We start from the raw sequence: 15,910 nt of genomic DNA, 5'->3' as shown, positions 1-15,910 counted from the left end.
AAGAAGGAAATTCCAACACGCTATAATGTGGATGCACCTTGAAAATATCACGTTAAGTGAAATAAGCCAGTTACTAAAGGACAAATACTGTATATGACTCCACTTATACGAGGTATCCAGAGTAGTCAAATTCATGGAGGCGGGGAGCAGAATGGTGATTTCCAGGGGCTGGGGGAGGGGGAGTCATTGTTTCATGGGACATAAGTTCAGTTGGGGAGTATGAAGCCGTCCTGGAGATGGAAGTCGTGATGGTTGCAGAATAATATGAAAGGACTTAATGCCGCAGAATTATACACTTAAAAATGGTTAAAATAGTAAATTTTATGTTACGTATATTTTGCCACAATAAAAAAAATGCTTTATGGATGAAGGAGCTGAAACAAAGGAGGCCAAAGGGTAGAACAAGGAGGTCTCAGAGGGCCGTGTGACAAAGCAGAGCTAATTCTTAGACGATTTCAGTTCCAAACCTTGGTCCTTATCAGCCAGCTCACTTCCCGCCCGCCTTCCTGCCTTCCTAATGGTAGAGTCATGCCTGGGACCCTCCATAAAGCAGGGGAAAACTGTGGCTGGGCCACCTAAGACAATAAGAACCCTCACGCAATTTTATCAAATAAACAGATGATAGCAAGGCGATGAAGTAAAAAAAAGGAACATTTGCCAGGATTTTAGACCGCTGCTAACCTCTCAAAAAATAAGTCAGCTCTCTCCTGTTGCTCCCTTTTCCCCTCTGCTTCAGTAATCTTTGACTTTAAAACAGCAACCAATGGCGCAATCGTGCAATGCATCTACGTCTAAGTTATTTCAAGGAATGTATGTCGTTTCTTAAAAATAGTGGCTCTTTCCTTCACTCTTACTCTCCTTCAGATGACTGAGTCCTAGCTAAGACTGACTCCTCCCACCCAACACTGCCCCACCGCCACCATTTGCTGTGACATTAGACCACCCAACTAGCTGGTCCCCCCTTGGGGAAAACTGCCCCCCCCCCAAAGTACCAGTTATTTCTAATCATGTAAAAAAAAAAGTCCCCACAATTCTCTGAAATAGTCTGCCTCTGTTCCATGGCTATTAGTAGCTTTTTCTTACCTGAGTTCTTGTATGTTTGATTCTAATTCGAACAGGATCCTTCAGATCCTGGAGAGTGATGTTCCCAATACTGCATGCCATCACATAACTCACTAAGGTGCCTTTCTTATTTTCCACATCCTTTTAAAGAAAAAAAAATGTGTATTCATCAGAAGTACACACTTTTATTTTGTTTTGATACTCCAAAGTAAGCAAACTGCCAGCACTTTTTAATACTTAAGATCTTCAGTTACAGAACATCCTGTTTATAAGATCAAATTTCTAGCTCTCTTGAAAGAGCTGTGTTATTTCCCTTATTACATTAAATACATTGAGGGAACACTATGAACCAATGCTGTGAGGCGATGTTCATAAAACTCCTTTCTTAATTGCCGTGGCTGATGCCCGCCAGTTAACATCTGAAACAATGTAAACCCACAAATCATATCCACTCATAAAAAGCTGTGAAACAATTAGATCATTTCCCTATTGTAAAAAAATTGATGAAGTGGTTTTCCTTTAGAGAAGTACCAAGGAAATATGGTGTGAAAAAGAAAAATTCAGCTTTCACGTCTGTAATAACAGTCTGAAGTGTTTACTAACTTAAACCTAAATGCTATTTTCCTGGATTAAAGCCCTGCCAGAACTCCCACCACCTCGGACTGTGCACTTGCCGGCATCTGTAGCTTCCACTTCAGAGATAAGGTTGCAGGAAGTCAAATCAGTGAATCTGTGTTGCAAAGAGATTGGGACCAACAGACCATCCCTCCTGCGAGAGCATCACTACTTTCTCTTTCCCTTCGTGTTTCCTGTTGAACCTCCTAAATCTCTCTATCACTGTTTATAAAAGTTGTCTTGGAGTAACTTATGTGGTTTCTTAAATGCTACATGGTTCTCAGCATTCAGAAAAAAGCTTTTTATAACTTTTGCGCGGTCTCTCTCAATAAAGTGGCTATGGCTGGGGGATACCCAGTCTTTCCCTTAGAAACACTCATATTTTGTTCCCTGTGTGAGGGGAATACCATTAGAACCCTTAAATTATTTTCACTCTGCTATAAATTTACTTTAAAAACCAAATATATGTTTCCTAAGAATTGATTGGGAGATGCCACAAAAAGAAATGATCACATGGAAAAGATGAGCCTCAAAAGGAAACAGCGACAGATTCTTCCAACGCTAAGACCCCTCCCCACCCCTCCCGCTGGGCTCAGCCTCTCCCCTCAGTGGACCCCGCACCGTTCACACTGTCGTACACTTACTGCATTTTTCATATTATTTTTAACTGTGACATTGTTATAAAGCTCAGAATTGTTAACAAATGCAGTTTTATGTGTTCAAAGCTATTATATCCTTCAGAGTAACTGCATGCAATTACATCCCTAATCTACCCCCAAATTTTATATAGCTTGTTCCTAAAGCATTTGCTGATAAAACTTTTAATTTTTTGAGTTAATTACTGTAAATGATTTCATGGTATTCCTTTTACTTCCCCGTGGTCTCCTTTGCCACTCCTCTAACAAGACATATAGCACGGGTCTATTAAAGACGTTACTACTGGCTTTGAAACTTGCTGTTTTCTCTTACACAGACTGAGTGTCTGGTACACTCAGGTATCTTCAGTTTAACTGATAACTTTTATTGAAAAAGCTAAGTGAAACTGCTCTAAACAAGTTATACTTTCAAAGGCAACCAGAGGTCACCAGTGTTTGTTGGCAGTGGCCTTTCTAGCATCTAGAAATGATGCCAATAAAAATGACAGTATGCACTCAGCACAATGACACCCTAACCCAGGGATGTGGAAAGGCCAGAGGTCATTTGAAATACTAATGGGAAAACTGATTAAAGCCAAGAATGCTGCTTACTATGTAAACAGTGCTCCCTGATGAATTAAAAAAAAAAAAAACTTTCCTTTGGTACACAATTTCTTTAACCCTGAATATCTAAATTGCTGCTGATAAAATACTTAACAAAAGAAATAATAAATAATAACCTCTCGACAAATTCCATCTCTAATTCTATCATTCAAGTCTTAATGTAATATGATTTATTTAAAAAACTTAAATGAGCATGCCCTATTAATAAGCATATAATTATCTGAAATAAAAGTTATGTTGAAATTTTCATTTTTGAAAATACAGTAGATTAATTTTTCTATACCTCTTGAAATGTTTTCAAGAAATCTGAAGTAGTATCTTTACTTTTGAGCAAGGAAACTCAACTTGGGATTGAAAAATAGTAAGTTAATGAACACTTACCTGGAAAAGTCCAGTTTTATTGAAGAAAGTGAATTGTGCTCTTTTAACTAATACAGAATCTTCTTGACTTAAGTTCTCAAGTAAGTTTGGTGGCAAAATTACAGAAGCCAATGGGTCCATTTGTTCACTCTCAAAAGCCATCTGTCACATACACACAGAGATTGGTCAAGTAAGCACATTTAAACTGCAATGATAACTTCACTGCACAGAACAGCTACAAGCTTCAAGTCGGCCAGGACCTTTCACCTCCACCGAAGTCACTGCTCTTGAGGCTGAATCCCGTACAGACCAAGGCCTGGATCTCTTTCAAGTTTTGCAAATATGGCAAACTGAGAAATCTATAAATTAGTTAACATTGTCAAATACACAAGTTAGATTTACACTTACAAGATTTTGAGCTTTTCTCAAAAAATGTTGTGAAAAAATAACTACCAAAAAAAAAAAAGACTGGCATTAATTTGATTGCTGAGAATGAATATTTCTGCAGAGAGGAAGCAGCTGAAGTTTTATGAACATTCTTGAGTATCATTTTTCCTGAACCCACAGATGAGGCCGAAGAAAGTTTCCTTGCAATGGACTTGGAATGAGACTGAGGCTGACCGTGTTTTTACTCTTACAGTGTGAAACAAAATTAACCAAAAGAGCCTCTGGTCCAAAGCAGAAAAAAAGTACTTCCTTATATACAGATTTTTAAATATTTTATCTTGGCTTATCTCCACAGTTAAGGAGCATAATATACCACTAATATGTACTCCCATGTCAAGCATGTTTCAATCCTTCCATTTGCCCACATGGCTAATACTTTCTAGCACATAGTAGGAACTTAAAAATTATTTGCTCAAGTGTTACTTGGGCAGGTCAAAGAGCTTCTCCATCAATCTGGCCCCAGCTTTCATGTGCAGCCTCACCATCGTCTGCCATTCCTGGCTTTCTACATTTTCTCAAAGTGCAATCCTCAGACCAGCAGTATCGGCAATATCTGGGACTTCGTTAAAGGTGAAAATTATGGAGATCCACTTAGGACCTCCTAATCGGAATCTCTGGGGATGGGACCCAGCCATGCATTTTTGGTAAGTCCTTCAGGGCATTATAATGTAGTTTGGGAATCACCAGTAAAGATGGGTTTCTTCCCATCTTTGGGTCCTTAATAAAGGTCTTTCTTCCGATTGAACTAATCCCCACACCCCACTCTCAATAGGGTGGCACTCACTCATGGCTTAATGCCTAGTGCCACTCTCACCTCTGGTAGAAGGTAAGCTGAAGTATACCTCCTCTCTGTGTCTACATTCCTCATGCTTACTGTTAACCTTAGCCAACTTCCCAACTTGCCTGCCACCCCTCAAACCAAGATCTCCTTGAAGCAGTAACTAGTAGGAGATCAGAGATTTTTATTTATCTAATTAATTAAAGAAACCACTGCCTCATTACCTGGAAATATGATTCATTATTGCTTGGAAGACCAATGCTAAAATTTGAAACTTCATTGGTCCCTGGGGACAAGGATGATACTCCAAGAGCCAAATTCCGCGTCGTGATATTCACATGTGATGTGCTATTTAGGTCTATCTTGAAGGCCAATTCATCAATTGTTTTTAAAGCTCTAAAGAGATGATAAATAATACCACTGTTAAATAACAGATTCTAGGTACCTGCACACATGTGATTTGCTGCAGGACAAAATACAAACCAAATAAAATTGTCTTTAAGTCTTCCAGTCTTAACATGAATACCCACAGAATTACCCCAAACCCCAATAATATCAGTTAAAACACAGAACCATAGAGTTAAATGCATCCTTAAGAAAAAAATATCTGCTTTAAGGAAAATCAACAATTAAATCATCCTAAACAAATGCTGTTTTTCATCTATTTTAGCCTCTTTTTCCTCAAATGAAAAATACCCTTCTTACTTCATAACTGAGTGAGAATCAAAGGAAATAATATGATAAAAGTATTTTTTTGAACTGTAAGACCCTGTAGAAAAAATTTGTAATTCTTATGTACATAAGGTAAGTTAGAGAATACATTTTAACAAATACAAAATTTTAATGTAAGAAACTTGACTGAAAAACAAAGAAACTTCGCTGAAAGGAAGGAAATAGAAAGAAAAACTTAAAAATCCCAATACTAACATGTTAAATGAAACAATTGGATACAAACTGATTTGCATAAAAGTAGGTAGATTTCACCTGTCCCTGGCACTTTCATTTCAGAAACAGAATAGTCACAGAGCCGTGGCAATTCTGTGTCACAGTCCACAGGATACTGGCCTACATAGACCGAGTTATGCCTAAAAGATGTGGGTTCAACATTTGCTAAGTCTCTCCTTTGCAAGCAAAAAGAAGTGGCATAAATTTATATATATGTAATAGTTTGTTTATCTTTTGAATTAATACCAGTTGACACTTTCCAGATGAAAAATGAAATACCAATTATGTCTTTCTGGGACTATTTATATTATCTGGTCCTACAAACAATCCTAATCAATTTGTAAATTATTTTCTTAAAAAAAAAAAAAGAGTTTGAAATTCACTTTGTGAATGATCTTGGGAAATGTCAGTGGATCCTCTAGGGATTTAAATTATGAAAACTGGGCACCAAGCAGTCAGATCTGTGAGAAATTATATAACAACACATGTATTCAATAAGTTTTACTCTCCAGAAAGAGAAGAAAAAAAAAAACTTACTCAGAAGAAGACTCAAGCAAGTCACTGTCTGGACTGGTTAAGATATTAGAAAATATATTCATTAAAGTTGAGCCAAGCGTGATATCAATGTTTTCTTCTTTATTTACAATCCTTTTGACCTGTTCTACGATGCTGGTAATATTGGCTGAGCTTAAGGTCTGCCCATCACCAGTTAAGTTTAAAATCTGATTGGCAACTTCATTTGCTTCCCCTAAAAAATGGCAGAAGAAAAAACACACAGTTTTACCGGTGTATTTTGAGCATTTACAGGAACCCAAAACATAGTATGACACTTCACTTCACTTTAAAGCAGCAAACCAGGTTTCCTGTGTGTACCACTTACCGCAATTTTCACAGGACAACAGTATTTCTTTATACAAAGAAACTAACTTCTCTCTTTCATAAGACAAACTGCGCTTGTAAGTAACTCAGGTAAATAACTTGGAAAGACCAATATTCCCATATAGTTCTAAGAGCAATGCCCCCAGAATCACTAAATGAGAGATTAAAAAATACAAAACTATAAAATACCGGTACAAATCTCAACTTATATACTATCTTCTCCAAATTTCTTACTATTTTTAATCTATTATAGAATGAATGGAACAGAAAAGTCAGAATGAGGAAAAAGAGTATTTTCTACCTTTAGTAAGTGAAACAATCACTTGATTAGCTTTTAACATGACAATGGTATCACAGAGCAGGAGGCTGTGTCTGAAGATGAAAACCGTGAAGCCTGAGGTCATCTCATTTTGCCTTTGAGAACTGAAGAAAAATCTCTCACTTACTTGAGCAGTTGGAGACATCCGGAGGCCCCCAGTAGGCAACAGATGTGTTAGCAGGGTCCTGATAACTATGAAACAGAAAAAAAGGTATTTTAAATATTTGGCATAAATGGCATTACAGCTGACAAAATTAGTTTAACAATAAGTTTTAGAATTTGCCCTGGTGTCTAGATAAGTTTCACTTGAAAATAAAACTATAATGCATTGAAATAAAACTCATATTAAAAATTCTTATTGGAAAAAAAATCAGACACATGTATCAGGGAAACAAAATGTTAGCAAGAGCCCCTATCCTAACCTGGGCTGCATCAGGTTCCTAAGGTTAAAAGCATATTTAGGGGGGGTAGGAAGGGACAGACTGGGATTTCAAAATTTGTAGATACTGACAGGCATATATAGAATAGACAAACAAGATGATACTGTATAGCACAGGGAAATATATTCAAGATCTTGTGGTAGCTGACAGCAAAAAAAAAAAATGTGACAATGAATATATGTATGTTCATGTATAACTGAAAAATTGTGCTCTACACTGGAATTTGAAACAACATTGTAAAATGACTATAACTCAATAAAAAATGTTAAAAAAAAAAAAGCCTATTTGGTAATGTGAATCAGGTTCCGCTAAAAGAACTTTCCAGATAAAATCTCCCTTTGGATTTCACATATCTGTATAAGGCAGATTATAACCTGCCTTATACAGATGAGGAAATAGATAAGTCAAGGAATCTTCCAAGGCCTCACACTAGGAACAGGTAGGGCCGCACTCCAAACCCAATCAGCAAGGCTCTAAAGCCCCTCCTTCCACTCCACCACGTGTCAGTCACAGCAGTCAGGGCACAGCATTTCCACCTGCACAGTTTGAGTTTCTGAAATTCCCGGTAAGAAAACGCCAATGGAAGGTGGGGTGGAGGGTGAAGACCTGGACGTGACCTGCTATTCAGTGAAGCCTCTGCGGTCAAACCTGTCTCTGAGGTTTCGTTAACCATCCAGAGAAAATTGACCCCCTGACAGTCTCCACTAGCAGACTGCCCTAACCCGGTTCCTGCCTTTTTCTCTCTTCGCTGCCTCTTTCCGCCTCCAACAATAACCCCTCCACAGAGAGTTAAAAAGGCTCAGAATTTCAGATGCACGTTCCAAGGCTGTGAGCTGGCTCGGCTCGGCTCACCGATACACAAGGTGCTTTGCTCTAGGAAGGAGCCACCCTCTGGGTTCCAAATTTTACCATCTTTTTTCGGAGAGAGCTAAAATAGCATGTTGCTTGGAGAGAAAAAAAGGGTTTTTCTTGGTAACCTACCTGCCTCATCTGTACCCCCTCATGGTGTATATGATTTGGCACACACAGAGACTCCCACTCTTCTTTCTAATTACTATACACCACACAGGAACTATGGTGCAGCACGTGTAACCCTGGGAAAGTAGTTGGAGTTTGCTGGTCGGAGTCAATGTAAATCAACTATATTTCAATAAAAGGTTAAAAAAAAAAAAGAGTCAATGGAAGTATTACCATGTTCGTGAAGCAAAGAAGCCCGGCTTCCCTGGACAGGGAGTGTTGTATACAGAAGGCTGGATGACTGGCCATTTATAGCCTTTGGGGTCCTCATCAGCAAGACATATACCTGTGTGAAGATGAAACCCAGTGTGAGAAACAGCCATCTATTTTTTGAAATGAGAGGTGCAAGATGAGAGCAAAACAATGATGTTGGTAATTAGATTATTTATTTCATATAATACAAAACTACTAGTTTTTTATGTTCAGAATTTGTAAAAATTTAGAAGTTAGAAAAAATAAACATTAAGTACATTTCATATTCAAAATTACACCTTACAGAACTATCAAATAAAAAAACACACCTATGTGAGTATAAACAGGAAACATACAGTATCATTCTAATGTAAGTCATTAGCAGATAAAATTAGTAAAATAGGGGTTTATTCAAAAAATAAACACTGCATAAAATAAAAAGCCTTGAAAAATTAAAAATGTAATTTAATATTTTTCAAAGGGGAAGTCCATAAAATAGTGCCTCAGTAGTATTGTCATTACGTTGCCAGCATATTTTATAGAAAAATTTTCCAGCTGCTCCAAAAGTGTCTTCTGCCTGAAAGTTTGCTGAGGGGATGGGGAAAAGGCACCAGCGGGCCAGAGCCACACGGCTTACACACGCACGCGTTCATCTTCAAATCATCCCATTTGTCATTTGAAAATTCTCTGGGCAAGTGTCATGACATAAATGACTCTGATTTTGCATTTTAAAAATATCAAAATAAAAATACTCTTACCAACAGCAACAACAAACTCTTGTATTTCAGTTCTGGAAAATAGCGAATTACACTAAGACTACTGGGAACCAGTACTGTAGTCACCAACTGAACATTTAAATGACTTTCCCTTCAACATTCTGAGCTTTAAATTGTCAGGGCTTGGCCTTTTCTTCCTCAATTGGCATAAACTTTTCTTCATAGACCCACTTGCAGAGAAACAATAGAGTGTAGAATTTAAATTAAGTGGTATAAATCACAGGGCTCAGTATGCAGAGAGCGCTGTGCTGAGAGTCTTCAGCCTCTGAGGACAGAGATAAGGCTGGTCCACGTGGGGATTCTCTGTCATATACAAACACCCTTCATCAAGACACTTCTTTGTGGAGACCCCGATGTGTGAAAGGGCAGCGTTTGTACTCTGCTCATCCCCAAGGAGCTCTGTTTATTAAGTTAGCAAGCATTTTCCTACAGAGGCTCAGAAAATGTTATCGTTAATGATAATGATGATTTGCATTCTTTACCCTCTGAATTCTTTGTGTAGCCACTCCTCAGTGTCCTGGAGGGACTGGTTCCAGGAACACAACCCCTACACACACACACACACACACACACACACACACACAAACACACAGGGGATACCAAAATCCCAGGAAGCTCACGTCCCTTGTAGAAAATGGTGCAGAATTTACAATAACCTATGCACATCCTCTTGTATACTTTACGTCATCTCTAGATTACTTATCATGCCAAATACAATGTAAATAGCTATGAACATAATGTAAATGCTAGGTAAATAGTTGACCAGGCATAGCAAATTCAAGTTCTGCTTTCTGGAACTTTCTGAATTTTTCCCCCAAGTATTTTCCATCCAAGGTTGGTTGAATCTACAGAGCAGAACCTGTGGAAATGGGGGGAGGAAGGCAACTGTAATTGTACGTTGATGCATTAGAGATGGGTAGTTCCTCACAGAACCAACGATGCCTGCTCCTTTATTACACAGTGATTCTGGTTTCAGTCACAATCACGCCTGTAGAGGGTGAGGAATACCTGCTGCCCCCACTTCAACCTTCTGCCTGTGTATAGAGGGGGAAGTGTCAAAGTCTTCTTTTCTTGTGATCTCTACTAACGTACCTAATCAATGGTCGTCATAACATTAGAACAGTAACTTTACTTTTAGTTATCCGTATTTTTGATCATTTACCTTTCTCAAATATTCCCTTCTAGCCTCATTCATTTATTTGTTCAGGTATTTAAGTGCTGGGGAATGCGCTAGTAGTTGGGAGGAGGTGGGGAGGGAAGGTGCTGGAGAAAACTAAGACATGTTCTCAAACCGGAGGAAATCCCTGTTTAAAGAAAGTATATGTAAGAACACAAACAAGCCCAGTCAAATTCAATGGCCTTGTAATGTGTACGGTGCTCTAGGGATGTGGAAACAGCACAAAGTGGAGGCTCAAAGGCAGTGATATCTATCTGTACATGATGACGTCAGTAAAGGCTCCACAGAAGAGGTGACTTGGGGCTGTCCTTAATACTACGGAGGTGATAATCGGTGGACAGTGAGAGGAGAGAAGAGCAGCTGGGCAAAGACACAGGGAGGAGGCAAAAAAGAGCACGGCATGTCTGAGGAAGGGCTGGCAGTACCACACCTGTGGCTGGGGCTCACGACGTGAACTGTGTCTAAGTGAGAACTGAATCTAGGTCCCAGATTACTCCCAGATTTCTGGGCCATTCTTGCAAAGATGGTGGTATCATTAACAGACGTAGAGGACCTAAGAGAGGAGGATGTTTTATAACAAGAAATTGCCTTTTGTAAGATTTACCTCATTAGAGTTCCCACATACACATATACATACCAACTCTTTTTGTTCCTAAAGTGAAGTCAATTCTGGTCAAGGTTATCTTGGCATTTTTTGCTCATATTCCTAGTATTTTCATAATACGTCCTAAAATACAGTATAAACTTTCGTCTGCCTCTTTCATCCCCTTGGATTCATAGGTATCAAGTTGATACATTTATGCTAACTGTGTCACCCACGTGTTACAATGTCACCAATAGGATGAACTTCATCAACAGAAAAAAATTGCTTTAAATAAGCAAACACAAAGGAAGAGTACTTTTGTTGTTGTTTCAATTACACCCGAATATGCAGTCATGTAAAATACATACTACAAAAAGTCAAAGGCACTTACCCAGCTGCCTCACACTCACTGTCTGTAGCCTCAAACCCTCATCCAGAGACTCATTATTCCTTAAGAGCTTCTGCTGAATGGTTCTTCCTTCTAAACTGGGATTGTCGGTAGCATTGTAAACCAGAAGGGCCCAAATCACCAACCTAGGAAATCAATTCAGATAGAATTGTTGTTGGCGTTGTTGACTGGTTGGTTGCATTTTTGGTGGAAAGAACAGAACATTTGGATATCATGGTAGGAGGATGACCACAAAGTGTTGAGACTGAGGAAATATGCCAGAGCACTCAGATTTCTGCCGCTGCACAAATTATAATGTAAAAGAATCCCAATATGAATAGATTTTATGGGATATTGTGTGTATTATCAATACCACCCCACTTCTTTTGAAAAATACTTTAATACTTTATTGCATACATGCAAGAAAGGGTCATATTTGTGGTTAATTCTACATTATTTCTTTATAGCCAAAAATAAAGTTTTTAAAGAAAAATTAGAATTTCAACTAATCTGATAAAACATTTAACTTTTGAGATTACTGAGTGTTACTGTTTACAAATATATTACAATTTCTCCAGAATGTGATAAATGATTTCCTATCTCCATGAAGCATTTACTAGTACTTTGGGTGATTGGCCAGCATATTACTGAAGAAGTTTATAGACTGTCTGAGCTTGCACATCTTTAAAAAGAAATTATCTCTATGAGAAGCAGAGACATATCCTAAAAAGCTCCATCAAAACTTTGTTTCTACAATTGGAAGTAATGTAACTTTCTGTTCTGTAGTCAAGAGCAGAAATCAAAAGATGCCAAAGTCAAAATGGTAGTGTTTCTCAAATAACTATTAAGTCCTCAGTGGAGAGGTAGTGGTATATTTTATTTATGAAATACTGTGGGTATCAATATAAAAGAAATAGAGTATTAACATATTTGTGGTGCTTAAAAAAAGAGTAAGTGAAATATTTACTATTCAGGGTTAGGTGAAATTTTTAAATGGTCCTGTTTTTTAAATATCTGTGCTGATCTCAAGAACAACGTACCCTACAATTTTAATAATTCACTCTGAAAAGCTATTTATCTCTAAAATGATTTACTGCTTAATGTTCGTATGTAAGCCATATTTCAGGATGTGACAAGCATAGATGGCAATATAATGGTGAACTGTGATATCTTAATTTTTTAAATGGCCTATAATAATAGTATCTCTTGATTAAATTATTGTTGGAAGCTAAGCTTCGCCACTCTAGTAACTGAGAACTTATGGTTGGGAACGTGATCTTTCACTCCCCTTGAATACTGAGAACACAGTACAACGTACTGTGGATGGTACTGAGTACTCAGATTCAGCAATTCAAGAATGACCAGGCGTTTTCACAGTTCTTATCTGTGTTGTTTTCCTCTCCCATCCTGGAAACCGAAACTATTTTACGGTTCTGCAAAACCCAGTTCTATCTGTTGTTACCATCAATCACTCTTTATTTGAATAAACCATCTCTGGGCTTTGGTTTCCTGTCTGTCTGGGCGATAGAGCATGATAGCATTCTCTAAAGCCAGGTCTGCGGTAAGCGTTACAATCCGATTGAGAGAAAGGTTGGGGAAAAGAGTGTAAGACTAGTGGACTATGGTTTTGAGAAAAGCTGTGAGAGACTATAAAGGTCCATCAGGAAGCATAAGGACAACAGGGAGCAGAAAGAGGTGGAGGTAGAGACAATAAGAACAAATGTTAACCACTGCCAGGAGTTCAGACCCAAGGAAAACCAAATGCGTAGATTTCCTCATAGACACTAAGTTCATTCTACCCAACAGTTTCACAGACAGGAAACTGAGAGTCCATGAATTTACACGTCCCTCAAACAAGAGTTTCTAAGGTGCTGATATACACTCGTGATGACTGATTTCAGTCCTGCCAGGGAGTAGAAGAACCACAGTAAGTGAGACCATAGCTGGGAGCAAGAGGTCAGAAATCCTGGCTTCTCACCTGGGCTGGCTGATCTTGGGCAATTCACTGGGTCTTACTTTTGTCCCTGGTTGAAAGGGCAGGAGGTTACCTGCCTCACCTATGTCAGGGGGGTGACTCAGAAAGGGAAGTGAATGAGCCAGTGAACGTGAAAGTGCCTGCAATCATGAGTGCTGTGCAAATGTTAGGAGGTGCTGTGATGAAGAGTCTAATGATGATGATGATGCTTCCAGGGGCATTGGTTTAATATATTTTATATTTCCAAGAAATATGTTATTTGATTCTTACAAAATTACATTATTAGAATCTGAGTCTGAGCCCTCTGAAGAGGGTACACTACTGGAGATACCCTGAAATGGGGCTTCCCAAATTGCTAGACAAAGTGTCCAACAAACAAACCCAGATTATTGCCGGATCCATTATTCAAGGCTCAACGTGGTCTAGCAGTAAAGATTGGAGAAGACATTATTTGAAAAAATAGAGGAGAACAGTCCTGTTACCATCAAGAGTACAGTGTTAAAATATAACAAAAACATTCCTGTTCTTCAACTCATAAAGGAAAAGGAACAATTCCAGAAAATAAAAACAATTTTCCCTAATCAGATGGCCCAATCCAGTCTGTTGAATATATACAGAAACGATAAACTTCAAATATAACCTTAAAAACGTGTTTTTCTAATGCTGAATAGAAAAAGAAAAAAATAAGAAGAAAACTCTCTGGTCAGCTCTCATATGAAATTTTATTATTATCTTCTCATAGCAAGAATATATGACCTGGAAAGAATTATATTCCTTTATCATGGTTGTAAATATATAACTCAATTCACTCAACTGAAACTGAGTAAGACATGTAAACTTTCGCTTTTCAATTTTTTTTTATTCTATGGAGATGCAATATACCTGAACACAACTAAATTTATTTCATCTAGGAGTTTACATTGTTTTTTACTACATAGCACCCTGAACTTTAGCCTTTATATGCCAACTGATGACATATGGTGAACATACCCATTAAATTACCTGCCTGCTTAAGTCACAACTTTGATACAAATTTTAAAATGAAGACTTCAGAAAACTAGCTGACTGCTTTGAATGCTCATATTTCAGAACCTATTATCCATATTACTAGACATATTGTACATAACTACCTCACTTAAAATAAAACATTATTTTTTTGACATTCTCTTTGAAACTTCAAATAAGAGATAATTGGTTACTACAAAGAAACTGGAATTACTAAGATAATAAATGTTCTACTTCTGAATTATTTTTATCAGATGTACACTTCTACTCAGTCTGCTACATTACAGTTTTAACTACAAGAAAAAAAGACCATGCACTAGGGCTAAAGAAATAATTTAAACGTGTTATTGGATTGAAATGTTCCTCTCCAATCTCACTGATTTCATTTCTTTACAGACAGTCAAAACAGAGAGCAAGAGAAAGGATGTGACATTTTCTGGGAGACTTCGTGGGCGTTACCTCTGATCATTCACGATGCTTCTCCTCACTTTAATCTTGTCCTCTCCCGTGCTCAGGTGAAAACTATAAACACAAATACACATATTCATTATCAACTTCCTCTGCCACAGGGTCAACAACAAAATTTGAGGAGGTGAGAGAAAGAGGAAGAAAGGACGCTCTGGGTCAGTATTTGCAGGTGTGTTCTGAGGTTCTAGTTCTTTCATATCCCTGAGACAAAATGGCTCTACGGCCAGATACAGCTGGGCAACCACGTGCCTTCACTTTCTTTTCAAGATTCACAACACCTAGCAGCACACAAAAGAACCTGAGAGGTTCTGCTGTACAGACGCCTGCTTCAGTGTGTCTAATAATGCAGCTTCTGAACTGATTTGACCGCTTGATCCCTTTTTCCATGTTATTACATCTCTTGAGTTCACAGACTATATGTTCAGGGTTCATCAACTACACTTTAGAAACACATTCAAGTAAAAATTGTAAAAACAAGGTAAAGAGGAAGACAGGTGGATGACACTATCTGCTAGAGAGTTAGCGGAATATTTAAATAGAAAAGAGAGATAATTTGAAAAGCTAGGTTATAATCAGACTGTAGATGACTTATCTTGTAGAAGAACAGTCTCCAAACTGGGGTGCATGCAATTCAGGGGGTGCTCTAGATGATCCCAACTAACAGAACTTCTATTTATATTTAATTATCCTCTTAATTTATGATACATTATAACATACAACATATTGGTTATAGAATATACACATATACACACATGTGTGTATATATATAATTTACTTAAAACCACAAGTATATTTTGGGAGTACAAGCTAAATTAAAAAAAAATGAATGGGATCTATAATCAAAAATTTTTTTAAACTACTGAAAAATTTTGTGCAAGAAATTACATAACAAAGAGTTGTTTTAGAAAGATTACGAACACGGTGTGTGTACATCTGTACTTGTGTGTACGTGTGTGTGGGTATAACCATCAGGAGAGGGAGAAGAGTATTAAATTAGACACTATTCTTTATTTCTCAAATAATCCATTCTATCATTTACCTGATGTTAACCACATAAACCGTGTAGTTCCAATTCTGGAAGGTTGAATTGAGCTGAAAATACAATGGAAAAGGGTGTTTGAGTAACACTTAAAAAAAAAATTGAATCCAGCTTCTTCTCTCCCATAAACTGTTATTGGAATAAGACCCTGGGAAAATTCCAAAGAGCTAGAGGAGTAAAAGAAAG

At 37.7% G+C, this 15,910-nt stretch overlaps 1 protein-coding gene across 7 annotated transcripts in view; it reads right to left on the bottom strand.

The window, feature by feature from the left end:
• The window catches only part of ADGRG6 (adhesion G protein-coupled receptor G6), a 125,449-nt gene that overhangs the window by 27,835 nt on the left and 81,704 nt on the right, over positions 1-15,910 (bottom strand). For all 7 annotated transcript variants that reach the window (XM_032485041.1, XM_032485044.1, XM_032485042.1 and 4 more), the window contains 9 exons: positions 15,725-15,777; positions 14,677-14,739; positions 11,241-11,383; positions 8,296-8,407; positions 6,792-6,856; positions 6,004-6,214; positions 4,746-4,917; positions 3,318-3,458; positions 1,084-1,203 (listed from right to left, as the gene is read on the bottom strand). In XM_032485041.1, the coding sequence (XP_032340932.1) occupies positions 1,084-1,203; positions 3,318-3,458; positions 4,746-4,917; positions 6,004-6,214; positions 6,792-6,856; positions 8,296-8,407; positions 11,241-11,383; positions 14,677-14,739; positions 15,725-15,777 (1,080 nt within the window). The remainder of the gene's footprint in view (positions 1-1,083; positions 1,204-3,317; positions 3,459-4,745; positions 4,918-6,003; positions 6,215-6,791; positions 6,857-8,295; positions 8,408-11,240; positions 11,384-14,676; positions 14,740-15,724; positions 15,778-15,910) is intronic.

This window comes from Camelus ferus, chromosome 8 (assembly GCF_009834535.1).
Source record: "Camelus ferus isolate YT-003-E chromosome 8, BCGSAC_Cfer_1.0, whole genome shotgun sequence".
NCBI lineage: Eukaryota > Metazoa > Chordata > Mammalia > Artiodactyla > Camelidae > Camelus > Camelus ferus.
Note: the sequence above shows the minus strand (reverse complement) of the source record. Positions and strands in the feature narration are given on the sequence as shown.